At 50.5% G+C, this 26849-nt stretch overlaps 4 protein-coding genes across 5 annotated transcripts in view; 2 read left to right on the top strand and 2 right to left on the bottom strand.

The window, feature by feature from the left end:
- The window catches only part of TONSL (tonsoku like, DNA repair protein), a gene marked incomplete at its 5' end in the record, with an annotated part of 28003 nt that extends 20983 nt beyond the window's left edge, over positions 1-7020 (top strand). Inside the window, 8 exons of the mRNA XM_083357901.1 lie at positions 354-510; positions 1495-1573; positions 2131-2432; positions 3297-3468; positions 4224-4402; positions 4516-4589; positions 5037-5170; positions 6536-7020. Of these exons, the coding sequence (XP_083214027.1) occupies positions 354-510; positions 1495-1573; positions 2131-2432; positions 3297-3468; positions 4224-4402; positions 4516-4589; positions 5037-5170; positions 6536-6729 (1291 nt within the window). The 3' untranslated portion in view covers positions 6730-7020. The remainder of the gene's footprint in view (positions 1-353; positions 511-1494; positions 1574-2130; positions 2433-3296; positions 3469-4223; positions 4403-4515; positions 4590-5036; positions 5171-6535) is intronic.
- Positions 7021-7163: 143 nt separating this feature from the next.
- On the bottom strand, positions 7164-12783 carry VPS28 (VPS28 subunit of ESCRT-I). The gene is made up of 10 exons (XM_083357913.1): positions 12733-12783; positions 12080-12382; positions 11958-11990; positions 11688-11721; positions 10714-10803; positions 8926-9031; positions 8714-8815; positions 8558-8611; positions 8169-8260; positions 7164-7664 (listed from the first exon to the last, which is right to left on the bottom strand). Exons 2-10 carry the CDS (start codon positions 12114-12116, stop codon positions 7547-7549), a joined length of 666 nt encoding a protein of 221 aa, XP_083214039.1. The 5' UTR covers positions 12117-12382; positions 12733-12783; the 3' UTR covers positions 7164-7546.
- A 43-nt stretch (positions 12784-12826) lies between these two features.
- LOC310637465 (general transcription factor II-I repeat domain-containing protein 2-like) lies at positions 12827-15654 on the top strand. Its single transcript, XM_083357904.1, has 2 exons — positions 12827-15328; positions 15414-15654. The coding sequence occupies exon 1, from the start codon at positions 13390-13392 to the stop codon at positions 15322-15324; it is 1935 nt and encodes a 644-aa protein (XP_083214030.1). The 5' UTR covers positions 12827-13389; the 3' UTR covers positions 15325-15328; positions 15414-15654.
- A 4737-nt stretch (positions 15655-20391) lies between these two features.
- Positions 20392-26849, bottom strand: part of EFR3A (EFR3 homolog A) — a 45179-nt gene continuing 38721 nt past the window's right edge. The window contains exons 22-26 of one of the 2 annotated variants that reach the window (XM_083357902.1): positions 25827-25930; positions 24690-24739; positions 23790-23884; positions 21375-21399; positions 20392-20449 (exon numbers count right to left, since the gene is read on the bottom strand). In XM_083357902.1, coding sequence (XP_083214028.1) covers positions 21380-21399; positions 23790-23884; positions 24690-24739; positions 25827-25930 — 269 coding nt within the window. In that variant the 3' untranslated portion in view covers positions 20392-20449; positions 21375-21379. Of the gene's footprint in view, positions 20450-21374; positions 21400-21430; positions 23885-24689; positions 24740-25826; positions 25931-26849 lie in introns of those variants that run through there. The other variant, XM_083357903.1, reaches the window with a different exon arrangement.

Genomic DNA, 26849 nt, shown 5'->3' with positions numbered 1-26849 from the left:
AACTATGGCCCCTTCATGACTCGTGGACTAAAACTCCCAGAATTCCTGAGCCGGCATGGGGGAACTATGGCCCCTTCATGACTGGTGGACTTCAACTCCCAGAATTCCTGAGCCAGCATGGGGAATCTATGGCCCCTTCATGACTGGTGGACTTCAACTCCCAGAATTCCTGAGCTAGCCTGGCTCAGCTTGGAAACCTCTCCCTTTCCCCTCAGCATGGCTGGCTCAGGAATTCTGGGAGTTGAAGTCCACCAGTCCTAAAAGAGCCGAGGTGGCCTGCCCCTGTGTGTTAGGCTGACCCCAGGGGAGAAGCCCCTGCTGACCGGCCTCCCCCCTCCTCCTCCTCCTGGCAGTGAGGGCGAGAGCCGGCCAGTCTCGTGGCTGGCCCAGCAGGCCTCCCAGCGCTACTACCAGACCTGCGGGCTCCTGCCCCGGCTGACCCTCAAGAAGGAGGGGGCTCTGCTGGCCCCTCAAGACAGCATCCTGGACGTCCTGCAAAGCAACGAGGAGGTGAGCGGCCGCTGGGGGAGGCGAGGAAAGGGGTGGGGGGCCGTGGAAATGGGGGCCGGGCGCCAGAAGGACTCCGCGAGCAGCTCTCAGTGGGTTCTTTATTGCTGTGCTCCTATTTGCAAGAATCTCACCAGGCTGCAGAAGAAGGAAGGGAGAAAGAGAGAGAGAGAGAAGGAAAGGAAAAGAGGGAGGGAGGGAAAGGAAGGAAGGGAATGGAAAGAAGGAAGGAAAGAAAAAGAAGAAAGAGAGGCAGAGAAAAGCTTCAAGGGTATGATCTCCTTGGCTTCCTCCCACTTTTTATTCCTCCTCTGCTCTGGGTGGAGATTCCACCACAGCATCCCTTCCTTCCTTCCTCCCTCCTCTTCCTTCCTTCCTCCCTCCCTCCCTTCTTTCTTTTTCTTTCTTTTCCTCCCTTCCTCCCTCCCTTCCTTTTCTCCTCCCTCCGTCCTTTCTTTTTTTCCTTCCTTCCTTCTTCCCTCCCTCCCTCCCTCCCTTCCAAATTTATATGCTGCCTATCCCACTGCCCAGTGTCTCTGGGTGGTTTAAAGCATCACAAAACAGCCACGTCAGACAATTAGAACATTTTAAACAAACGTTAAAAGCCCCCCGCACCCCCAAACTAACCCAAATAAGAAACGAACCAAGGCTCAAATGTGAGTGGAGGTGGGGCCTTCTTAGCCTATTAACCACATCCGGATTGGGGTGCCCCATTAGGCCCCAACACCCCTCCCCCCCTTCCCTTGCCAGCCAGAATTCAGAGTTCAGCGGGGGGGGGCTTTGGCTGCTCCCCAAAGGTCGAGGATGGGGACGGGGGTGGGTGGGCTGGGGGCGAGCCCTGCAACATGGCGACGGAGGATCTGCCCCTCTGAACAGGAGACCCCTGTGTGGAAGGGGGGAGGGTCCCAGGAGAACCCAGGCTTTGGGGGGGGCTGGGCCTTCCCCTTCCAGGCCAGCACGCCCACCTGCTCTCCTTCCCTCTCTCAGGTCTTGGCGGAAGTGCAGTCCTGGGACCTGCCACCCCTGGTGGAGAGATACCGCAAGGCCTGCCAGACCCTGGCGCTGGGTAAGCCCCCAGCCCGCCTCTCTCGGTTTATTCCCGCCCCTCGGGCGCACCCGTTAAATTTTTAGGCGCAGTTGTAAGTACAAACGGGGAGCTAAGAGTTTTTTAAAAGCCTACTTGAGGCTGCGCATGTGAAGAAGCGTGGTGCGACAACCTTTGAACGGTTGCTAAATGCATGGCTATGCCTTAAGGGCCCCCTGTATGGAATACAAGTGAAATGGGTGTGGGGCCTTTTTGGAGCTGTTCAAAGGATTGGAACACCCATTTGCACCACTCAGGTGACCCTGAGGACACAGATAAGCCTCCCAGTGGCCTCAACGGCTCTCTAAAAGGATGCAAATGACCGGCTGTCTGCAAGGAGTATAAATCCTTCCATTCCCCCACCATCCAGTCAGAGCTGGAGAAGCTTCTTGGGGGAGAAGCGAAATGTCTTCAGAAGAAAAACAAGAAAGTCCGGTTGCCTCGTGAATAAAGCACCTTTGGGATGTCTGCTTTTCCTCCCTGCAAGCGGCTTGGCTAACCTGGGTCCTTTTCTCTCGCCCCCCCCCCCCGACCTGCAGGAGAACAGCCGCTGCTGGTGAAGCTGCTGGAGCGCCAGGAGTCGGGCTCATCCTTCAGTGTCTCCGGCACGGCTCTGCGCCAGCGGCACCTGCGCCCTCTCCTGCGGGCGCTCAAGCTGCAGGCCTCCATCCGCCAGCTGTGCCTCTCTGGGACCGGCCTGGGGGACGATTCGGCCGAGGAGCTCCAGGCCACCCTGAGGACCATCCCTGGGCTGAAGAGACTGGATCTCTCGGCCAACCGGCTGGGCCCCGACGGGCTGCACAAGTTGGCTGCAGGCCTTCCCGCCTCGTTTACCTTCCAGGTAGAAGGGAGGAAGAAAAGCAGAGCGTCCCTTTCATTTAAAGCCTCCCATTCATAAATTATATATAAGGGACACGGTGGCTCAGTGGGTTAGGACGCTGAGCTTGTCGATCAGAAAGTCGGCAGTTTGGCGGGTCGAATCCCGAGTGCCGCGTAGCAGAGTGAGCGCCTGTTACTCGTCCCAGCTTCTACCAACCTAGCAGTTCGAAAGCACGTAAAAATGCAAGTAGAAAAATAGGGACCGCTCCGGTGGGAAGGTAACAGCGCTCCGTGCGCCTTTGACGTCTAGTCATGCCGGCCACAGGACCACGGAGACGTCCTGGGACAAGTGCTGGCTCTTCAGCTTTGAAACGGAGATGAGCACCGGCCCCTAGAGTTGGAAACGACTAGCACGCATGTGCGGGGGAACCTTTACCTTTACCTTTATTCATAAATACTGTCTTTATTCATAAATACCGTCGGAAATAAGACCCAGTCAGGAAAATAATCCCTGGCTAGCGTGGTTTTTTTCCAGGATGCTCTTAACATAAGCCCAACCCCAAAATAAGCCCCAATAAAAGATCATCGGCCAGACGGAGTCATTTAGTACCTTAAAAAGGTAAAGGTTCCCCCGCACATGCCACAAGTCATTTTTCAGTGACGTAACTTTGAATGGTCACTAAGTGAAGTGTTGTAAGTTGAGGATTTCCTGTACCTAGCTAAAGAAATCTAACACTGATATAGTCTTAAACTAAACTCCCTCTGGAGTCCAACTCTCAACCATGGATGAGAAACCAGCGTGGAAGCTTTCAAACGAACTTTCCTCCTGGCTCTGCAGCTCCTGACTGGTGCTTGCCTGTCCCTTCACCCTCTTTTCTCGTTCCAGAACTTAGAAGAGCTGGACCTCAGCTTGAACCCCTTGGGTGACCGCAGCGCCCAGTCCCTGGCCTCGCTGGTTCAGGCCTGCCCTGTTTTGGGCACCCTTCAACTGCAAGCCTGCGGCCTCGGCCCTACCTTCCCGGAACCTCACTCTCTCCTGCTGGCCAGCGCCTTGAAAGGTAGGAAGGCGGGACAGGCGTGGGGGTCAGGGGCACCTCTGGCTATTGAAAGATAAGGGGTTGGGGGAAGGTCCAGAATCGAGGGGGGGTCGCCCTCCTGTCAAGTTTCGAAGCACGGTTTTGCTGGTGTGACCCATTCTGCTCCTCAGCTTGCCAACAAACTCAGGGGTGGGGGGGTGGGGGGAAGGGATTGGAATGCAATCTTCAAAGATTAAGAAGACAGACTGTGAGATTCAAGGACGTTACACCAGGCGTCTGGCTACACCCACAGACACTTTCTCATAGCATAGTTGATTGGGCAATGGGATCTTGCCAAGAGAGAGGAGGGAAGAGGGAGACTTCCATACTTTTCTTGTAGGGGTTTGGGTTGGGGGGGGTGTCTTGTCACAGCTGGTTTTGCTGTCATCTGTGCCGAAGCGATGTACTCAATAAAGTTTTGCATTAGGGCAGAGGTCCCCAACCTTTTGGGCACCAGGGACCGGTTCCGGGCAGAAAGGTTTTTCCGCGGACTGGAGGGTTGTGTGGTTTGGTGTGCTGCCTATATCCCACAGATGGGGCTTTGCTTGTTTGTGCGACCCGGTTGATGGCATGCCGCGGCCCGGTACTGGTCCACAGCCCTGGGGTTGGGGACCCCTGCATTAGGAGCCTCTGTGGCCCTCGGTACCTCCCCTGTCCTCCCTCATTCCCCTCCTTGTGGGCCACGCTCTGGCCCTCGAACATCTGGAGACGTTCCACCTCCTCCTGTTTCCTCGCAGGAGCTGTGCACCTCAGGAGTCTCTCTCTGTCCCACAATGCCCTGGGGTCCCGCGGCCTTGGGGTGCTGCTGAAAAGCCTGCCCTGCGACTCGCTCACCCACCTGGAGCTGGGCTGCCTGGACCTCGGGGCAGGCGACCGGCCGCAGCTGAGGGACAGCGTGGTTAGGTATCTGATGCAGGTTGGTCTTCTCTGATCCGCCCGGAGACGTTGTGAAATTTGGGGATGGGGGGAAGATCAAAGACACAGCCCCCCCCCAGTCTCAATTCTGAATTTTGACCCTTCTCCGGACAGGAAGGCTGCGTTCTGACCCACCTGGGATTCTCTGGGAATCACCTGGACGATGAAGATGTGTCAGAGCTAGCTAGGTGAGGAAGCTGCTTTTGCCCAGTTGTGAGAATGCGGAAGAGGGAGTGGCCCCGAGAACAAGCCCCGATAGGGACCATCGTCCCAGGCTGTCTTGGGGGCAACCTCCGCTGTGCTTCTCACCTTCCTTGTTGCCGTCCAACAGTAGACGCTCTCTGGGCTGCTGGGCTTCTGAAAATGAGGGGTGGGCTCTTCCACACAGCTGGAACCCCAAAGCAAGCAAGTCCTTCTAGATGGAAGGAGGCGGCGGGGGGGGGTCTCCTTCCCCAGTAGCCCAGCAGAGGTTGATGGGAGTGGGCTTGTGGTTTAGGGAGCTCTGCTCCTGAACCTTGCAAGCAGACCACCTTCCAAGCACATTTGCCTGGTTTCCTGCCTGAGCAGGGGGTTGGACTAGAAGACCTCCAAGGTCCCCTCCCGACTTGTTAACTCAGAAGCTGCTCTCTCCGCAGGAGCCTCTCCACTTGCCTGTCCTTAGTCTCTCTGGACCTGTCGGCAAACCCCGCCATTGGCCTGGTTGGCCTCCGGACGCTGCTGGTCACCCTGGAGGAGCGGAAGCGAGGGCTCCGGTTCCTTAGCCTGGCCGGTGAGCTTGCCGGGGTTTTCTACGGCCGAAGGCTGCAGCCACTGTCGCCTGAACCAGGGTGTCGTGTCACCCTGCCCTGGAGTTTAGTGCATGTTGTAGGTTGGCTAACTCCGGCCTCTATCTGCTCTGAGGGGACCTTGGTTGCAGGCGTTTCATGACCCAACTAGGGAACGTCATCAGTGCTAAAAGGGAGTGACGATTGTGGAGAGGAGGAAAGGACTGTGGGGTCCCAGGTGCTCCCTCAGCTGGGTGGCTTTCTTGCAGACGTTTAGGTAACATCCTCAGTGCTAGTAAGTCCCATTCCTTAGAAGCACTGATGATGTTCCCTAGTTGGGTCATGAAACGTCTGCAAGAAAACCACCCAGCTGAGGGAGCACCAAGGATGCTATATTCTCCTCTGTTTGCGTCTGTCCTTCACAAAACGGAGGAAGCCGCTTGGTCTGCTTCCCTTTCCTATCCCTGCCCAAATGCACTTCCTTCTAGGAACCAGGCGCAGGAAAGCATAGAAACTCAGGACCCACCCCAATCCACGTCTTAGGAAAACAAAAACTCTTGGAGTCAGTTCTAGTCCAAAAGGAATTTTTACTAGGACATGCTTGGTTGTGGAAATACAAGACAGGACTTGGTATTGTTTTACAAATTGAAACTTTATAAAGAGTTCCCGGTTTAACCCCCCTTCCCTCAACCCCATTCGGTCAGCCCCCCATCATTTTACTTCGTGTCATCCCTTTCGTGGGAAAAAGGGAACTTCGGATCTTTACGGTTATTGCCTTCTTCCTCTCCAGAATTAAACGAAGACACAGGCCAGATGCCTTCTTCCCTAACCCTCCCCTTTGTTCCCCGTTCAAAAGGTTCCTTTGGCCTTTGAATCCACATGCGCTCCTCCTTCCTCAGGAGATGGCAGAATCCATGGGGGAGGGGATAATGTTTTGAACATACATTTATGAATGTGATATAAATGGATTCTGAGAGAAACTTAATAAATAAGATTCTCCCAGGTCCGTTTTTTCTCGCTTGCCAGTTGGCTTCTGGAGTTACTTCACAACGGAGCAAGGATACCATTGAAAGAAACGGGGCAACGCATTAACTAAAAGCTTCGTTTTTGATTGGCACGGTTGTTCATTTGAACCTTTTTATTTGTAGGCACCAAACGTTTTAACCGCTCTGGGTTTTAACTTTCGATGCTCACTCTTTTACCAATTGTTTATGGCATTGTGACCCGACCGTGAGACGGGCGATAAACTTAATATAAATGAATAAATTGAAGCCCGCCTTTGCTGCTTGGCAGGGAGAGCGGGGCCTGGGTTCAAGACGGGCACTTCCCAGGAGATTGCTGAGTTGCCCCTCTCCCTCCCTTTTTCCTAGGCTGTTCTGTCCGTGGACCCCTGGAGACCGCCACGTGGACGAAGCTCTCCTCTCTGGTGGGTCAGCTGCAACTCTGCAGCCGGCAGCTAAGCAGGAGCGACCAGCGGGACGTGGCCAAGCTCTGGCGCAGCCCGGCCAACACTTCCCTTCACTCCGTCACCCGTCACCACAAACTTTTCTGCCAGAGCCTGTAGCACAGGAACCCCTTGATGGGGGGGGTCCATCGATCGAGGGCCGAGTCGTCGGGTAACACGGGCTGCATGCCACTCACGCCATTCCAGCCCGGCCGAATCTCAGTGGAACTTGAGTGGAAAACGGGCTGCGGACGGCCACAAATTCAACTTGTGTAACTCAGGACTTTGTGCCTGCAGAGCAAATTTGGGTGGGAGACAAAGTGCCACGGACCGAGCTGCTGTTTTTAACCATATAATTCTCATAACGCTGTCCTGCGTTGAACTGTCCCTTATTTATTGAATGTCACTGCTTCTCTGGCTGTAAGTAGAGCTGGGGAGGGGCACCCCCCCATTTAAGGTTTTTGGGGGGAGCAAGGAGGGAAGGGTCTTTGTAACTTTGAGAAGAGGAAGCGGGGGGGGGTAAGCGACCTCTGAATAAATCGGGTATGTTGCCAGCTTTAGTAGTAGAAAGGTTTTATTTGCTTCAGACCCACAAAAATTGCCTCTCCGAGGCGAAAGCAAAACCCAAATAAATACACGCAGCCCCTCCCCCCATTATGCTGCTGCTCCAATTCAAGGCTGCAAAAGGAGGGTCTGGTTCCCCCCCCCGCCGTGGGGTAAATATCTGCACTGCAGCCCTCGCAAGGAGGAGAGGGATAAACCGTAGAGATCGACCAGGGCTTCTTTCTCCGAAGGAAGGGAAACTAGAGTCGTCCTTGCATTCAGACAGGCAGACAGACACCCGACAGACAGCCTTCGAAAGCCTGTGTGGGCGTAGCAGAGCCCAAGGGCGCCTGTTGCATTTTCCCCTCCGAAGGGCCCTGCCTCTCTCTCTCCCTCAGGAGTGCAGGAAGCGGTTGAAGGCGTTGTAGGCCGACTCCAGGTCGAAGAGCATCTGACGGACCTGGGAGTCGTCCAGTTCATCGGAAGCCGACATCCCACTCAGGGTCTGCAGCCTACAGAGAAATGGGTCTTGAGCAGAGGGGGAGGAGGGGGCCTGCCTCGCCTCCCCAGTCTCTCCGGGGGAGGAGGAGGAAAGACAAATTAATACTAGGCGACCAAAGAGTAAGCAGCCCAATAAAGGAACTGCCAAGGCCGTTCCTGCTGACATTGGCAGGGCAGAGAGAGAATCCCACGCCCTCCTACCACTGATGACGTTACCTAGTCGGGTAATGAAAGGTCTGCAAAAAAAGACACCCCCCCAGTTGTTGTCATTGTCCTCCTCCCCTCGTCTCCTTTCTCCAAACCCACCGCCCTCCTTCTAGCCCTGGTGAAGTTCCCTAGTTGGGTGGTAAAACGTCTGCAGGAGAACAGCCAAGGCCGGAGAGCACACACACACACACACCCCGCAAGGGGAAAAGAATCGGCATTTGTTTCTGCATCTCCTCTGGCTTTACCCAGCCCTGCCTTCCAGGGGCACACGCTGGCAAGGGTGCCGTCGGGCCAAGGAAAGAGCTCACCATTGGCTCACTTTCTGCCGCCCCTCGAAGTCGGGGGGCAAATGGCTCATGCGGTTCATGGTTTCCATCAGCTCTCGCAGGTCTGGCTGGATCTGTGGAGGAGGAGAAAGGGGAAACCTTGCTTACCTCCTACGGAAGGGAGAGGAAAGTCAGGGGGGGGAGGGAGGAAGGATAGGAAGAAGGAGTGAGGAACGGAGGAAGGAAAAGGGAGGGAGGGATCTGGAGGAATGGGGCACAGGCCCTGCTTGAACATGGGCAGAGGTAACTTTTTGCAACCCTCTCCCTGAACGTTGTGGCTTCAGGGTCAGGGAGCAGCCGGGGGAGGGGGGGTCCTCAGACTTTTCTCCCCAGAGTCGATGGTGGGGAGGGGAGAGAAACCAGGACCTTACCTCATCCATGGCCCGGATTTCCAAGCGCAGCTTGTCCATCACAGTGATAAAGAGCTAGAATAGACACAGAGAGAGAGAAAGCCGCCCCAGTCAGGCACCTGGCCAGATGTATCTTGTGGAGAGTGCCCCCCCCCGGGGTCTCCCCCCAAAACCTACCGAGACGATGTCCGCGATGCAACGGTTGAGGTTGCCTTTGTCGTCCTTGATGGTGATGGGCCGGTCTTCCTTGATCCTCTCCATGGCCAGCGGGCAGTCGAGCTGGGAAGGGAAAAAGGGACCGCTTCTCAGATTCCCCCCTCCCCTGAACAGGCCTGCCCCCCCCGTCACCAGGCACTCTTTCATGCAACCCCCCCCCTTTGATCTCTTACTCGAAACCTGCGGCAAAAGTCATCGATGGAGTTGATCTCCAGCCCTTGCACCTGCTTGAAGGCGGCCTTGTATTGGACCAGGAGGCGCGAACAGGCGGCCGTGTACCTGCCAGGAAGGGAGGGGTCCAAAAGTGAGCGGCAATGGGGTGGGGGAGGAGTCAAGGCTTCCCCCGTCTAGCCGTGTCCGACTGTGTTCCCGCTTATCTCTGTTTCTTGGCCAACTGTTATCCGAAGACAATTTCCACAGTCGTGATCAATTATGGTAAATTAAGACTGGGTCTTAATATCAGGGAAACACGGTAGTGGTACCTATTTACCCGCTTGCATCTGCGTGCTTTTGAACTGCTAGGTGGGCAGGCACTGGGGCAAGTGCGTAGTGCTCAGCCCAGTGCATAGTGCTCTGGTCTCAAGCCCAGACTGGCAGCTTTAACTGCTGAGCCATCGTGGCCCCTTCAGCAAAGAGGAGGGGTATTTTATTTATTTAAAACATTGATTACGGCCCCATCTTTCGGCCAATTCCGGGCAGCTTCCAACTAAAGTTTAGAAAACATAAAATCCCTTTAAAAATAGGTAAAGGTAAAGGTTCCCCCGCACATGCGTGCTAGTCGTTTCCGACTCTAGGGGCCGGTGCTCATCTCCATTTCAGAGCCGAAGAGCCAGCGCTAGTCCGAGGACGTCTCCGTGGTCACGTGGCCGGCATGACTAGATGCCAAAGGCGCATGGAACGCTGTTACCTTCCCACCGGAGCGGTCCCTATTTTTCTACTTGCATTTTTACGTGCTTTTGAACTGCTAGGTTGGCAGAAGCTGGGACGAGTAACAGGCGCTCACTCTGCTACGCGGCACTCGGGATTCGACCCGCCAAACTGCCGACCTTCTGATCGACAAGCTCAGCGTCTTAACCCACTGAGCCACCGCGTCCCCCCTTTAAAAATACAGGCAGTTAAAACCATAACAAAATATTTAAAATATTTGTATGTATAGTCTTGTCCCTCCTTGGCAGTGGCTGGTGAGAATTAAGTTCGTACAGGTAGTCCTTGACTTACAACCATTCGTTTAGCGACTGTTTGAAATTACAAACCTCTGAAAAAAAGGCGATTTATCGCCATTTTTCACACTTGCAAACCATCCTAGCATTCCCCACGGTCACCTGATCAAAATGGCAACTGGCTCGTATTTATGACGGCTGCATAAATGGGGTCCCGTGATCCCCTTTTGCAACCTTCTGACAAGCAAAGTCGACGGGGGAAGCTGGATTCACTTAATGACCGTGTGGCTAACTTAACAACTGCGTCGATTCACTTAAGAACTGTGGCAGGAAAAGTCGTCAATTGGGGCAAAAGGCATTTAACAAATGTCTCACTTAGCAACAGAAACGTTGGGCTCAATTGTGGCCGTAAGTTAAAAGACGACCTGCATTGCCGCAGATGGAGCAGGCCGACAAAAATTCCTCCAGGCCGCTGGAAGTCTAAGGATCCATCAAAGAAGGGGAGGGGGTTAATTTGCGCTGCCTCTAATTGCTCTGAGTCCGTTGATGAGTCTCCCCCGGGAAAGACCAGGCTCTTCCTATCAGATTCCAGCCCGATCTCTAGAAGCATCCGAGGAGGCCAGGCAGGATCACCGGGCAATGGACCTGTTCTCTCCCTTTTCCTTTTTTCCTTCCTCCTCCGTATATAGTAGAATGGTACAGGGTCCCCTGCTTAAGTGTGGGCTGGACTAGAGGACCTCCAAGATCCCACCCAACTCGTGTCTTGCTATAATACTTGCCGTGAGGCCTTCAGACACTTACTCGTTGGGGTTGACACAGTCCTTGATGTAGGCCTTCTCCAGGGCTTGCATAGTCTTCACCACAGCGAACAGCTCGGCCATGTTGTCGTATCTGAAACCAAGTGGAGTGCAGTAGCACCTTCCCAAGCGGGGCGGGGGCTGGGCCCAGAGGCCCCTTCTCGGGTTGCTCTGCGCACTCAGCCCCGGGCTGCTCGTCCTCCCTTTGACCTCCAGCGGCTCCCCATTCAGAGAGGCCTGCAAGTCTGTACGGAGCAGGGCTCCCCAGCCTTGGCCACTTTAAGACTTGTGGACTTCAACTCCCAGAATTCCCCAGTCCACGAGTCTTAAAAGTGGCCAGGGTTGGAGACTTCTGGCAGAGGGGATCATTTGGGGTGGGGGGGAGACACAGAGTTACTGGATAGCAGGACGGGTGCCATATAAAATCAATAAACAGAAAGGAGAAGGAATAACAGCACTTAGAACTTATATGCCACTTCACAGAGCTTAACAGTCCTCCCACGGAAGGTTACAGGGTCAGCACGTTGCCCACAATCTGAGTCCTCATTTTAGTGAGGACGCAAGGAAATGTAAATACGAGAAAGAAAAAGGGAAAAAAAGAAAAGGGAAAGAAGGAAAGAAAAAGGAAGAGAAAGAAAGAAAGAGGAAGGAAGCGTACATACAAGAAAAAGGACAAGGAAGGAAAGAAACGAAAAAGAAAAGGAAGGAAGGAATGCAAATAGAAGAAAGGAAGGAAAGAAAGAAAAAGGAAATACAAGAAAGAAAAAGGAAAGAAAGAGGAAGGAAGGAAACGCAAATACTCACAAGGAAGAAGAGAAAGTCTAAAGCAGCGTTTCCCAACCTTAGGAACTTGAAGATGCGTGGACTTCAACTCCCAGAATTCCCCAGCCAGCTGGCTGGGGAATTCTGGGAGTTGAAGTCCACGCATCTTCAAGTTCCTAAGGTTGGGAAACGCTGGTCTAAAGGACAAATACTCACTTTTCCCGCTCCCGGGCATTTTTGTACAGCTTCACTTCCTGCAAGGAGGAGAAGTTCAGAGCTGCTCCCGACCCCTGTCCGGGTGGGGGGGGAGGGCGGGCACTGTCTGTGGGGTGGGGGCTACAGGGAGGAAACCCCCCCCCGTCCCCTTTCAAGCAAGGGGGAGGGCAGCCCTGGCAGCGCCTGCAACGGCCGGCCTTGGGGGACCCCTCCCGTCCCCAAGGGTGGGGGAGGACACACCCAGAGAGACGCACAGAGGGAGGGAGGGACTTGCCTCGTAGAGCTCCGGCTTGTTCCCGGGGGCTGAAAGCGGAAGGGAGCGGAGAGGTGAGCGTCGCCCGCCAGCCACGGCCCTCCCCCTCCCCCCGTCCCCCCCCCGGCCGAGGCCTCACCTCCCATCCCGGCGTTGGCGGGGATCCCGTGGAACATCCTGCCGGCGGGGCCCTGGGCAGCTGCGGAGAGGGACGGTAGCGAGAAGCGGGGCGGCCCGCGCCCCCCTCCGGCCCGGGGAGAAGCGCTCTCCTCCTCCGCCTCCCGGCCGCCCGACCGCCGGGACCCCGGCCTCACCCGCCGCGCAGGCCCGCTTCCCGGAAGGTCGGCCGATCGGCCGGCCGCCTCTGCCGCTCCTCCTCCTCCTCCTCCGCTCGGCGCTCGATTGGGCAGGCGGGAGCTGCGCGCGCACCTCGGCCGGGGAGCTACGAAAGAGAAGAGCGGCGGCGGCGGCGCTGCGTGAGAGGTTCCGGGTTCCCCGCGGGAAAGCTCCGCCCTCTTTCCTCCCCCCCCTCCGCGGCGACGCTGCGCGGAAGGAAGAGCCCCACGCCGCGAACACGGGAGAAGCTGCGCTATCTCCTTCCGCCTGCCCCTCCCCGGCCCCTCACGTACGGCTCGTATTTGGCCCCGGAAGAGAACCCGGGCCCGCCAGGCCGAGCCGGAAACGGCGGGGGGGAGGGGGGTAAAGCGGGAGGAGGCGCGAGGAGCGAAGAAAAAAGCGGAGCCGCCGCCGGGAGGGAAAAAGCGGCTCTGACGGGCCGGGAGGGTCGCTCACCTGCCCTTCCGTGGATCTCCCGCCGCTGGCCACGCCCACTTCCGGTCCTGCGACCATAGACGCGGGGAAGGGGGACAGAGCGGACGGCTTCCGGGTGGCTGGCGCGGTGCCTGTCGGGACAGCGCGGGCTTTTCCTGAGGAGGCCGAGGGCGGCGCTTTCCCGCCTTCGTCAGAAACGGGCTGAGGCGGGTCTTGCGCGGGTTTTCTTCCCTGCCGCCTCATCTTCCCTCCAGGCCCGCGGAAGGAGAGCCGAGCTACCGCCCGAGGCGGCGTCTGCGACCGCTCTTCCCTGCCTCCGGGCGGTCGGGGCGCCTCCAGCCCGCGTGGAAGCCGCGCTCGGGGAGAGACGAGAAAGCCCATCGTCCACGGCGGGCGGATGGAACCCTTCGGCTTATTAATTTAACAAATGATAAAGTCAGGGGAGGGAAAGGAAGAGCTGCCTGCGGGGGGGGGAACCTCCTTTGGATGCTGATTTGCTTGGACTGGCTCTCTTTTGTCCTCTCTGCCCTCTTTCTAGGCTCTGGAGCCGCCTGTGGCTTCTTCATCTCTGCTGCTGATCCTCCTTGCTCGAAATATTTGCCATAAGCGCCAACGTGCGATACTCGCCGGCAGGAGATTAATCGTACTTTTTGACCTCCCTCCCCCGCTAGGCCGACCATGGATAAACCGTGCAAGAAAAGAAAAATTTCGGAGGAAAACAGAGTGTTTAATGATAGGTGGGCATATTCCTTTGCTTTCACTACTGACGAGACCGGCTTACCGGTATGTTTAATATGTGGTGACAAATTGGCAAACAACAAAAAGTCAAATGTTGCAAGGCATTTCCAGAATAAACACGCGGCCTTCGCTGAAAAATATCCGGATGGAGACGAGAGAAAAAAAGCCATTTTGGAGCTGATGCAGAAGGTTGATCTGAGCGAAAATCATTTTATGAAGGTGAAGTCTGCAAATTCAACTACCTACGCTAGTTTTGTGGCCGCTCAGGAAATCATTAGGCACGGGAGGCCGTTCACAGATGGAGATTATATCAAAGAATTGTTCGTTAAGATTTCAGAACATTTATTTTCAGACTTCAACAACAAGAGCGAAATTGTGCAGAGAATCAGAGATATGCCTCTCTCTGCAAAGACTGTCAAAGACAGGACCATAGATATGGCAGAAAACATCACCAGACAGCAAATTAAAGACATCAATTCAGCTGTGGCGTACTCAATAGCCTGTAATGCATCTAAAGACAAAGGTGATATTGAACAAATAGCGCTGTTCTGCCGATACGTGAACTCTGTTGGGCCACAGGAAGAAATGATTGAGTTTATACCCCTGAAAGGCCAAGCCCGGGGGGAGGACATCTGTGAGGCTGTCTTGGATTATTTTAAAACCAAAGAAATAAGCACCACTCACTTGGTGTCAGTGGCTACTGATGGGGCACCGAGTATGACGGGAGCGCAGGAGGGCTTTGTGGCTTTGCTGCAGAAGTCACTGGGTAGAAAGCTGCTGACGTTTCACTGCATCATGCACCAAGAGGCATTGTGTGCTCAAACATTTCCTCTGGAATGCGCAGAAGTAATGAATGTTGTCATTCAGCTTGTCAATAAAATAATGGCACAAGGTGTGAATCGCCATCAGTTCAGTCTGCTACTGGGTGAGGTGAAAAGCACATCTTCTGATCTCCTGTTGCACAACAAAGTCCAATGGCTGTCCAGAGGGGAAGTGCTAAAACACTTTGCCGCATGTCTGCAAGAGGTGAAAATTTTCCTGGGCAGCAAAGGGCTCACCTTTCCTGAGCTGCAATGGCCAGAATGGCTGGAAAAGCTACACTTCATGGTAGATATGACAGCGCACCTGAACACCCTGAACACAACTCTTCAGGAGAGAGGAGGCACAGCCCTGCACATGCTGGAGGAGGTTTTGGCATTTGAGCATAAGTTGGCAATGTTTGCCAGAGATTTACAGACAGGTACACTGTCCCACTTCCCCTCCTTGAGAGAGTTCAGACAAAGTCACAACATGATAAATTTGGAGTATTTGCAGTCCGCAGTCACTGCAATGCAAACATCGTTTGGGAAGCGATTCTGTGAGTTCAGAGAGGAAAAAAACACATTGTCTTTCCCTGTCACTCCCCTGACCATCGATCCATCTGCATTGAATATGACTGCATTTGCAGATGTAAGTCAATCCGATCTGGAGATGGAACTGGCCGACATAGCCGACAAAAATATGTGGGTGTCCAAGTTCCAACGCTTGACGGATAATCTTGAAGATGTCGCCCGTCAGAAGGCCATTCTTGCTCAGAATCAGAAATGGAGTGATATTGAAAACCTTCCCAAACCGGACAAACTTATATTCGAAACATGGAATGCCATCCCTGTCACTTATACGAACATGAAAAAATACGCATTTGGAGTCCTGTCAATCTTTGGATCCACATATATATGTGAGCAGGTCTTCTCCAACGTGAATTATATTAAAAATAAATACCGCTCACGCCTCGCAGTCAACAGCTTACAGTCCTGTGTGAAGATGAAGGTGACGTCTTACAGCCCTGATGTGCAGACACTCTGTGCTGATGCTGAGAAGCAAAAATCACATTAACCAGGTAAAATAAAATATTTTTAATTGGCTTATTGTTTTGCAAATATGTATTTGACATTGTTCAGTGAAGTAATCCTTTTTTTATTCAGGTTGACTGTTGATTGCACGGTCCAGTACATGCAATGAAAGGATGATGGCACACAGAAGCAGAGGCATTTTTGGTTTGCTACAGTGGATAACTTAAGTTTGGCTTTTTATTTCATAAATACGAGGAGGACTCAAACAGACATTGAGTATTTTATTTTAAAGTAACCTTCAATGCAGGGTTTTTTTCCCCAGAGTTCAAAATGGTTTTGTTGCATGCAGAAATAAAAATTTTTCTCTGTAGCAGTTCATTGATTTCATAAATGCAACATACTATTTTTTATACATAAGGTAAAAAAATGATATATGCAGTATCATCTTCATTTTAGATGTCAAAAGGGGTTTGTGGCTCCCGGTATTTTCTGTGGGAAATAGGTCCAAGTGGCTCTTTGAGGGTTTAAGGTTGCCGACCCCTAGTCTAGGCTCTTGGTCTCAGTAGTCCTCGACTTACGGCCACAACTGAGACCAGAGCCTCCATTCGGTTGCTAAGTGAGTCACACCTAATTTTACCTCCCTTTTGCCACTCTAGTTCTTGCAGCTGTTAAGTGAATGGTGTGGTCATTAAACGAATCCAGTTTCCCCTGTTAGACTTGGCTTGTCGGAAGCTGGATGCAAAAGTCACAAATGGCAACCGCAACAACCCCGGGACAGGGCGACCATCCATGCATCCCAGTTGCCAAGCACCCAGTAATTATGTGACCATGAGGATGCTGCCTTGAATTTAAGTGTGAGGACTGGCTGCAAGTCGTTTTTTTCCTCTGCCATTGTCACTTCAAAAGGTTACTAAATGAGTGGTTGTAAGTTGAGGACTAACTGTAGGCAGGGTCTCCTGTTTGAGCAGGGGGTTGGACTAGAGGACCTCTAACGTCCCTTCCAACTCTATTCTGGCCCTTCCTCGGAAGAAGTAAAAATGTAGGAGAATGTAACCCTATGATCTGTCAGAGAGGAAGGAAAGGTAACAACCTGTACTGAGATGGAGTTTCGAGATTGGCCACAAGAAAAGAAGCAGCAGAAACCACAAGTAGGGGCAAAAGGACACATAGGCATACCTCTATAGGGCAAGAGGACACGTGTGCTCAAACTCCATAGACCAGACGTGTCAAACTCGTGATGTCACGCAACGTATCGGAACTTTTTCCCCATGGCCGGCAATGGGGTGGGTGCGGTTTCCTTGTGACGCGTCTCGCCTGTGGGCCGGCAGTTTAAACCCCCCCCCCCACCCTAGACAAATAGACACACAGACTAAAAGCAATGAAGAACTCCAAAAAAAGGCAATAGCTTTGTGAAAAGTGACATAATAATAATAATAATAATAATGTTGGAAGGGACCTTGGAGGTCATCTAGTCCAACCCCCTGCTCAGGCAGGAAACCCTATACCATTACAGACAAATGGCTGTCCTGTCTCTTCTTAAAAACCTCCAGTGTTGGAGCATTCACAGCTTCTGGAGGCAGGTTGTTCCACTGGTTAATTGTTCTAACTGTCAGGACGTTTCTCCTTAGTTCTAGGTTGCTTCTCTCCTTGACTAGTTTCCATCCGTGGCTTCTTGTCCTGCCTTCAGGTGCTTTGGAGAATAGCTTGACTCCCTCTTCTTTGGGGCAGCCCTGAGATATTGGAACACTGCTATCATGTCCCCCCTCGTATTTGTCTTCATTAAACTGGACATCCCCAATTCCAGCAACCGTTCCCTATCTGTTTTAGCCTCCAGCCCCCTAATCATCTTTGTTGCTCTTCTCTGTACCCTTTTTAGAGTCTCAACATCTTTTTTACATCGTGGTGACCAAAACTGGATGCCGTATTCCAGGTGTGGCCTTACCAAGGCATTGTAAAGTGGTATTAGTACTTCACGTGATCTTGATTCTATCCCCCTGTTAATGCAGCCTAGCACTGTGTTGGCCTTTTTGGCAGCTGCAGCACACTGCTGGCTCATATTGAAGGGATTGTTCGCTAGGACTCCGAGATCTCTCTCACTGTTACTACTATTGAGCCAGGTACCACCTATACTATACCTGTGCATTTGATTTTTCCTGCCTAAATGCAGAACCTTACTTTTTTCACCATTGAATTTCATTTTGTTAGATAGTGCCCAGTGTTCGAGTCTGTCCAGATCTTTCTGTATCTTAAGCCTATCTTCTGGAGTATTGGCTATTCCTGCCAGCTTGGTGTCGTCTGCAAATTTGATGAGTTCCCCAACTATCCCCTCATCCAAATCGTTAATGAAGATATTGAAGAGCACTGGGCCCAGAACAGAGCCCTGGGGCACCCCACTACACACTTCCTTCCATGTAGATGCGGTTCCATTGAGGACCACACACTGAGTACGGCCTGTCAGCCAGCTACGAATCCATCTGGTGGTGATGCTGTCTAACCCACATTTTTCTATCTTATCAAGTAGTAGGTTGTGATCTACTTTATCAAATGCCTTACTGAAGTCCAAGTAAATTATATCTACAGCATTCCTCTGGTCCACTAGTTTTGTCACTTGGTCAAAGAATGCAATAAGATTTGTCTGGCACGATCTGTTTTTGACAAACCCATGTTGGCTTTTAGTGATAACTTTGTTCGCATCAAGGTGTTCGCTGATTTGTTGTTTGATTATCTTTTCCAGAATCTTCCCAGGTATTGAGGTCAGGCTGATAGGTCTGTAGTTTCCTGGATCTATTTTTTTCCCTTTATTGAAGATGGGAACTACATCAGCTCTCTTCCAGTCCTCCGGTAGTTCCCCAGTGCTCCAGGATCTTTGAAAAATATAGTTCAGTGGTTCTAAGATCACGTCTGCCAGTTCCTGGAGAACCTTGGGGTGTAATCCATCTGGTCCTGGTGATTTGAACCTGTCTAGGCTGGACAGGTGCTCACTTACCATTTTCTTGCCTATCTTAACTTGCGTTTCTGTTCTGTTTTTTATGGCACTGGTTTTGGTAGGTTGGACTGTTGTTTCCCTTTGTGTAAAGACAGATGCAAAAAACGAATTAAATAGTTCTGCTTTCTCCCTATTGCTTGTCACCTTCTTGCCACTTTCACCCACTAATAGACCAATCATTTCCTTAACTTTTTTCTTGTTTTTTATATGTTGAAAGAAGCATTTTTTGTTATTTTTGACTTTGGTCGCAAGCCTTAGTTCATTTTGAGCCTTAGCTTTCCTCACTTCATCTTTGCAGGCACGGGCTATTTGCTGATATTCTGACTTAGTTATGTGCCCCTCTTTCCAATTCTTATACTTGTCCTTTTTATCTTTCAATTTATCAGAGAGTTCTTTATGCAGCCATGCTGGTTTCTTTTGAGAGCTGTTATTTTTCTTCTTTGTTGGTATTGTACTAGACTGGGCCTTTATTATCTCACTTTTCAAAATTTCCCAAGCTTCTTGAGTTGTTTTCTCCTTTAGGATTCTCATCCATGGAATTCTTCCCATGGTCTCTCTAAGTTAATTGAAATTAGGTCTTCTAAAGTCCAAGACACTAGTTTGGCTGTGTTCTATTGCTTGTGCCTCCAGAATGTTGAATTCCAATATTGCATGATCACTTCCCCCCAAGGTTCCTGTGGCTTCGACACCTTCTATCATTTCATCTCTGTTTTGTGAGAATTAAATCCAATATGGCTAATCCCCTAGTTCCCTTCTCTACTTTTTGGGAGAGAAAGTTGTCTGCTAGGTTTGACAGGAATCTGTTTGATCTTCCACTTGGTGCAGAGTTTGTCTCCCAGTTGATATCAGGGTAATTAAAGTCCCCCATTACTGTTGTGCTTCTTACATACCTTAGTTAGCTGACTAGCAAAAAGTTCATCTATTTCCTCTGCTTGTTTGGGCGGCCTATAGTATACACCTATGGCAATGTCATTTTTTCCCCTTTTATATTTACCCAAATGCTTTCAAGTTTACAGTTTTCGTCATTGTTGTGCTCTATTTCTGTAGAGATAAAGTTATTTCTTATATATAGAGCAACTCCTCCTCCTCTTTTGTTTAGTCTATTTCTTTTAAATAGTTTAAATCCCTCTAGCTGTGTGTTCCATTTGTAGGTTTCGTCCTACCATGTTTCCATAATGGCAACAATATCATATCCGCCCTCATTTACCTGAATTTCTAGTTCACCCTGCTTACTGTTCATACTCTGTGCATTGGTGTATAGACATTTGAGTCCTTTATGACTGACCCTGTGTTTACTTGCTGCATAACTTGTGTGGTGCCTGGCTTCCCCTATTTTCTTAGATTGCCGGGGACAGTGATGTTCTGTATCAATTAACTCACTATCCCCATTATTTAGTTTAAATGTTCCTCCAAAAAAGCTGTGATTTTATTGCCAAGTAACTCAGTCCCTTTCTTGGATGGATGCAGACCATCTCTTTTATACTTTTTTTCATTGGACCAGCTAGACATCATGACTAATATAACCAAAGCCTTCTCCTTTAGCCACATATTAAATTCTGGAAATTTAATATGGAAATCAACTTTGTACATAAAAGATCGTGCTATACGGTTGTTCAGGGTCAGACCCCAAATTGGACTAGGTCTCCGTAAAAGTTTTGCAAAAGTCCATCTCTCCTATTTGGCTCTTGATCGGCTTCTGTGCCGGGCCAAACCCATTTTTGGACAACGGTTTGTCTTGGTGTGCCGAGCATGGCATCTGCTTGAATGGGTGGCTGTGGCTGGTCTTGGCTACTGGAGCTGTGGCTGAAGCTGCCCACAGCTGCTTTCGTTTACAGCCATCAGTAAGGAGGGCTGTCTGAAAGCTGTGGCTTTAGTTGAACGCTGTGGGTGGCAACAAGCCAGTTCTCCCTCCAACTCTTCTTGGTCTGCCCCGTGGTAGCGCTCTCTTTACGTGATTCCTAGATCTAGAGGGATGGAAGCTGCAGCCCAGGGGTTTTCAGACTTGGCCCTTGGGTGACCTGTGGACTTCATCTCCCAGAATTCCTCAGCCAGGCACGCGGAATTCCTGGAGTTGAAGTCCACAAGTCATAAAAGGGCCAAGAGAGGACGCTGTCTTACACAAGTGGGGATCTTTCACGCCCACCAAGTTCACCCAGGTTGCCAGTAGTGGCTGCCCAGCAGGCTGAAAAGAAATGAGGATCTGGTGGAATATGCAGAAGATTTTCAAGCAAAGGATAAATTTTGTCTGCAACTTTTTTTGTTGGGAATGATTACAGATGCTACGGTTGTGGACACTAAGTTGATGTTGAATTTAATTACGGCAGCAAGACTCTTAATAGGCCAGTATTGGAAGAAGGAGGAACTGCCGACTGTAGAAGAGTGGACTTTAAAGGTTTCTGACCTGGCAGAGATGGCAAAGATTTCGGCTTACTTGAAAGATCATTCGCTATGTTATGTTATGGAGTGGAGAAAATGGATTGAGTATATCCAGAACAAATATGGGACTAAGAAGTTTCATGTAGCATTTGAATAAGTCTTCCTTTTCTTTTTCTTTTTTTTCTTTTTTTCTCTATATATATTTAATATTAATAGTGTTTGTATTATCCTATATGAGCCAGAGAGTGATAGATTTTAGAGTTTATGGTTGTTAGCATATGGATGTTTATGATTTTTTTTTTGTTTTTATACCTTGTACTTAGCTCTGGGAAGTGGGGGGGGAGGGGGAGAGGGGTAGGGAGGGAGGGAGAGGGGAGGGGGGGACTGTTAAAGATAAAATGTATGTTAAAACTTCAATAAAAAAAAAGAAATGAGGATCAAACATTTGGATGTAAAACGGGTATCGTGCCCAAGGAGCCGGTAGAGCGGAATAGCAAGCCATGGAGGTGTCCGGAGAAGGAGGGGACAACATATGACTTCTTTTCCCCAGGTTGGGCATTTTTAAAAGAGGAGCGTTAAGCAGCCTTGAAGAGCTTTGCAGATTCTCAATGGGGAGGGAGGTGGTCAGTGGGGCTGCAGGTTGCCCACCCCTGCGGCATTTTCCCCCTCTCAAAAGGCAGACACTTCGCTATCGCTATACTGAAATTGTTTCACTGAAGGGTTTCCGTTACCTGAATCATTTCACGTCAACAAAAGCTGTAAAGTAGGAGAGAAACATAATTTGCGATTTTTTTCCTTTTATGCAAATTTTATTGCTTACAAGTGGATTTGCACAGTGTTCTTACATCTAACCAAACAGCTCGTACGGAGAGTGCAGAGATCTACTGAAGCATCGGTGAAAGACAATTCGGTTGTTAGCAGCTGTGCTCCGCAGCAGAGCCGTTTTCATTGTTGCATTAAAACAAAATGCCAACGGAAAGCTAAACATTCTTTCAAATGGAACAGCTGAGATGCTAAGGAACAGGCTGGTCTGCCTAAAACTACCGGCGGGACTTCCGAGTGACAAAAACATTCGAACGACACCGACACGGCCACGAGCACGGGCGATCAAGTACATACACAGGCCTTCTGGAGTGCGAGGAATAGTTACAGAATCCACAACGTGGCTGCACGAGCTTCCTGGGCCACTGTCGCCAGAGGAGGCTGCGCTTTTCCAGGCCAGTGTAGCGCGCCAGAGCCAGGAGGCAGCCTGTCCTAAAAAGCCCACTGCTTACGTTTCCCCCCGCCCCGCTCAAGGCTACACAAGAACCACGAGAGTGTGGAAATGCCGAAGTTCCACTGTGGAAGACAACAACAAAAGATGGAGAGGCAGCCCAGCGGATGAGGCATGGAAGGCCAGGCGTCTGTTGCATGCAGAGCAGTGGGGGAAGCGGCTGGACGGACAGCAGGACCGACGGTCACAGACTGCATGGGGTGAATCATGGCAGTGCATTTGGCCTACCCTTCGGGGCTGGCGCGTAAGCAGCCACACTTTGGAGAAAGACAGGTGTGTGGAGGAGGGCCTTCCCTTGGCTTTTTCGCTCTTCGGGAAGACACCCCTCGGATGACATCAGACGCCCATACAGCTTACCTTCCAAAACCAAAAAGGGGGAGCTAAGGGTGCCAAGGGAGGGGGGCCCGGGCGTCCTGCGAGGGGCGCTGCCTCTCGTCGGAGCAGGCCGGAGCAGCTGCAATCACAGGGGGATGCTGCACCAGAAAGGCGGTTTCGTCCTCCACTAAGAGCTGTGATTGCGCTGTCAAACTGAAAAAAAGGGCTTGGTTACGGTGAGCACGTCCGCAGTTCGGCTCTTTTAATAGGTTGGCCAAAAAATTCAAAAGTATAAAATTCCTAGGACTTCCCTTCTACCCAATTCGTGTCCCTGGGCCAACACCCCCTCGGCAAACTGGCAACTACAGGACGTGTTAAAATTACCAAAGTTTGCCAGCTGTTTACTGAGCTTTCGAAGTAATTTGTAGGACAGACTAAACACTTAAAATCCTTCATACAATGGGTGTTACTGACCAGGAGGCCTTTGAGGAGAGAAATGGCGGATGAAAAAGAAGGGGAGCGTGTACGTTACAATAAAAATTCTAAGTTTGCCTAGGGGCTCCATCCATATTTTTTTTGTTCTTGTTAACAAAATATCACTATTACCGCTATATTACAGAGAGAAATGGTTCCTAGAATAACCAACTCTTCTAATACAATTTCAGAAATGTGTTTTTAAAAACCCTCTCATTTTAAAATGCCCTTAATATCTTGTGCTATACTAAATATATATATATATATTTATATCCTCTATATACCGCTGTGCAGCAAAAATACACTTTCACCCCAAAGTATGGGCTGTAGACTAGACATTTTTTTTTAAGATGAAAAAATACTGAAGGCTTTAAAGCTCGAAATGAGGCATTTTTTTACCAGAACAGTGCATGTGAGAACTATTTGCAGAAGCACAGAATTTTGAGGCAGCAAAACTATGGTTCAGATTAGCTACTGCGTGTGAACACGTGCCAGTCCTTCAATGTGGCCTAGTACTTAGCATCATCCTTTAGTTAATGATGGCAAAATGCCCACTTATTGTATCGCTTAAGGCGCTGGAGATTTACCTTACGCAAAAAGGTTTGAGAGTAAATGAGCCAGCCCAGAATTTTGAGAGTTAGCACTGTAACTTCTAGATCAGGGGTAGGCAACCTTGGCTCTTTGATGACTCATGGACTTCAGCTCCCAGAATTCCTGAGTCATAGCTGACTCAGGAATTCTGGGAGCTGAAGTCCATGAGTCATCAAAGAGCCAAGGTTGCCTACCCCTGTTCTAGACCAAGTGGAATGATCTGCCTTCCAAACCATAAAACAAGTTGCCCAAAATAAACTGTCTTCCGCTTTTTCGTTTTCTTCACAACAGCTTCAAGAAGAGTGTACAAAATAAAAGCATTTCAGGTACAATCCCAGCCTAGCTGCACTTCATGGCCGTTTTTGAAAACATCGATTAAAAATGTGGCAAAGAGTGAATGAAGAGGGCTAGGAACTCCTTCTGGGCTTTACATGGCGTGTGCTCTAAGACTAAGATAATTCCCAGAAGGGGCCTGAAGACCCTCAATACACACAAAGATCCGGAAACTTCATCTCATAGACAGGAACCGATTGGTAATGGGGGCAGCCGGCGGTGATGGTCAGTGTTCCCGAAGGGCTGGGAGGGGGCCTGCAAAGAGAAAGGCCACAGGGTCACAAGGCAGACTTTCCGCTGGACAATCCCGTCGCTGGACAATCCCGTCTTTCGGCTGGCTTTGGACCCGGCTTTTTCAATACAGTCAGATCCGAAATGGCTTCAGCTGAGGAATGTGTAACTTCCTAAATTGTCATTTTTATTGTCTTCTGATGGCTACTGGAGACAGTTTGCAAACTAATACTTGAACAAGTAAAAAGTCCCTGGCGTGGTGGAAAAGCCAACGGAGACTAACCCAGACGCTGGGGAATCCAGCAATTGTCACCAAGGACCAACTTATCAGAACTAAATATTACAGGTGGTCCTTGCTTAGCGACTGCAGCCGAGTCTGGCAACTCCGTTACTAAGTGACACGGATGTAAACCGAGACACCCTGTGTCCAGCTGCAATTGTGAAATGAATCACCACGGTCGTTAAGCACAATGTCCATGGCCACGATTGGTGGCTTCCCACTGGCTTCCCCACTGACCGCCTGTCGAAAGGTGGCAAATGTGACCGCAGGATGCTGCAACTGTTGTAAATTCACACCAATTGCCAAGCACCCAAATTGCGATCGTGTGATGCAATGGTCCTGTGTGTGAAAACCAGCCCTAAGTCGCTTTTTTTTCAGTCCTGTTGTAACTTCGGACAGTCACTAAATGAACTGTTGTAAGTTGAGGACTGCCTGTACCGTCTTTTGGTCATTCCTGAATTTCCCACCCTTTGAACTCATGACTCCCAAGTTCCAATCCTCCTGTTTCCCAGCCAAAATCCAACTAGCCCTTCTGTAATTTCCCCTTACCGAATGGTGAGCTCCAGTATCTGAGCCAGTCGGTCGTGGAGGAGGTTTGCCTGGAGAGAAAACAGACCGAGTGAGATCGAGTGGCGATCAAGGAGAGATTCCTTTCTTTTGTCTCTTCAGTGGGACAACCGGCCTCCCGGAGCTGGGCGTGCTCCATCGCTGGAGGTTTTTAAGAATGAGTTAAGACAATGGAATGGCATAAGGACTTGTGTTCCTAGCGGGGGCTGGACTAGAAGACCTCCAGGGCCCCTTACAGCCCTAGGATTCCTATTCTTACAGTCATAACAATATAGGTTCCAACAAGAGAAGGAGCAGAGGTGATTTGATAGCAGCCTTCCAGTATCTCAGGGGCTGCCCCAAAGAAGAGGGAGTCAAGCTATTCTCCAAAGCCCCTGAAGGCAGGACAAGAAGCAACGGATGGAAACTAACCAAGGAGAGAAGCAACCTAGAACTAAGGAGGAACTTCCTGACCATTTGTATGAAATGGTATAGGGCTTCCTGCCTGAGCAGGGGGCTGGACTACAAGACCTCCAAGGCCCCTTCCAACTCTGTTATTCCGTATTCTATTCTGTATTCTCGTCTTGAAGCATCCCATATTCTGGATTATCCCTCACTGATAAAGCTGGAAAAAATCCTCTCTGGGAGAAAAACACCGTAACGTGGCCCGCCTTCTCTCTTCCCACATCTCCCGAGAAGAGAAGGCTGTTTTTGTCCACAGCTACAACCCCGTTTCCTACTGTGTCGAGCAGAAATTTTAAACAGGGTGTTTCCTGTTCAGCCAAGAGTTTCAACCCGACAATCCTGCTCTGGATGCCAGTTCCCATCTGTAGGAGGGACAGTGAAAGGTTTTGTCCCGTCCTCACGCTTTGCACACTCGTCTGCCCTGATTCTCACACTCCGTTATGCAGAATAAAACTTTGCACCAGATTGTATCTCCCAACTCTTCACCCTTGTAGGACAAGGTGGTACCACGAGCACCGCAAATGGAGAAAAGTGGAGGCCTCTGGTCACCCCAGCTTAGCTCGTGCTGTGGGATCCTCACTCTCTCAAGTGGACCCTCCAGCTGCCTTGCAAGGCTATCTGGGCATCACCAAGCCGGGGGCTGTTGTAGTAGAAGATGTCTCTTGCTCGGCTCACCTTGGTCTCGCACTGTGCTGCAATCTCTTCGAAGGGAGCTTTCTGAAACTTCTCAATGACAAGACGCCTCTTCTCCTTCTCCTGCTCTTCAAGGCCGGTATTATCTTGGGAAGTTGATATTTTTTTAAAAAAAACAAACAATGGAGAAAGGGATGGAGAAGGAAAGAGAGAAAGAAGGAGAGAGAGAAAGAAACACACAAAAAAAAACCTGTTCACAAAACACACGGCCAAACAGCTTCCCCAAAACACCCTGGTTAAAGCAGTTGGCCTGGGACCCAATCTCAGCCCGGCCATGGGAGGCTGGATGGCTACGCCAGAGACCGTGCAGGTCTTCTCTAGAGTAAAAGCATCTGTGGTCTGCCAAGAGGACAAGAGACTTCCCAGGAATTCTGGGAAGTTCCGGGACACTTAGCCTTCCATTCTGTCGGAATAAACAGGCACCTCTGAGCTACTCATTTGGTGCACTACGCTGTACTTTTGCTACGCCATGCGAAATAAATGAAAAAAAAAATAAGTGAACAATACTTCAAAAGAAAAGCTTGGTTTGGTTGAGGAAAGATTAGTTCAGACTCTTTAGTGGACGGACCTGATCCAATCTGGAGCCTAATTCGTCCCATCATGAATATTAACTGACCTACTAAACACGCAGCTGTGTTTTCTCACCCCTGATTGCCCCAAAGGTACTTTTTCCAAAAGACAACTTGTCTTTCTGTTTTTTTTGTTCCCTTTAAAACGTTTCGCTTCTCATCCAAGAAGCATCTTGAACTCAACTTTCTTTGGGGGGTTTTTTTCCCCTTGAAAACGTTTCGCTTCTCATTTAAGAAGCTTCTTCGGTTCTGAAGATACTTCCTGGATGAGAAGCGAAACGTTTTCAAGGGGAAAAAAAACCAAAAAACCAGGAAAATCCAGTTGCCTTTTGGAAAAAGCACCTTCGGGACAACCACAACTTTGGATGATGGAGAATCTCCATAAATATTCCAGATCCAATCCATAGTAGCAAGGATTATGATTGCATTATTGGGG

This window comes from Vipera ursinii (assembly GCF_947247035.1).
Source record: "Vipera ursinii genome assembly, chromosome: 3".
Classification (NCBI taxonomy): Eukaryota; Metazoa; Chordata; class Lepidosauria; order Squamata; family Viperidae; genus Vipera; species Vipera ursinii.
This window is presented reverse-complemented; position numbering and strand designations above follow the sequence as displayed.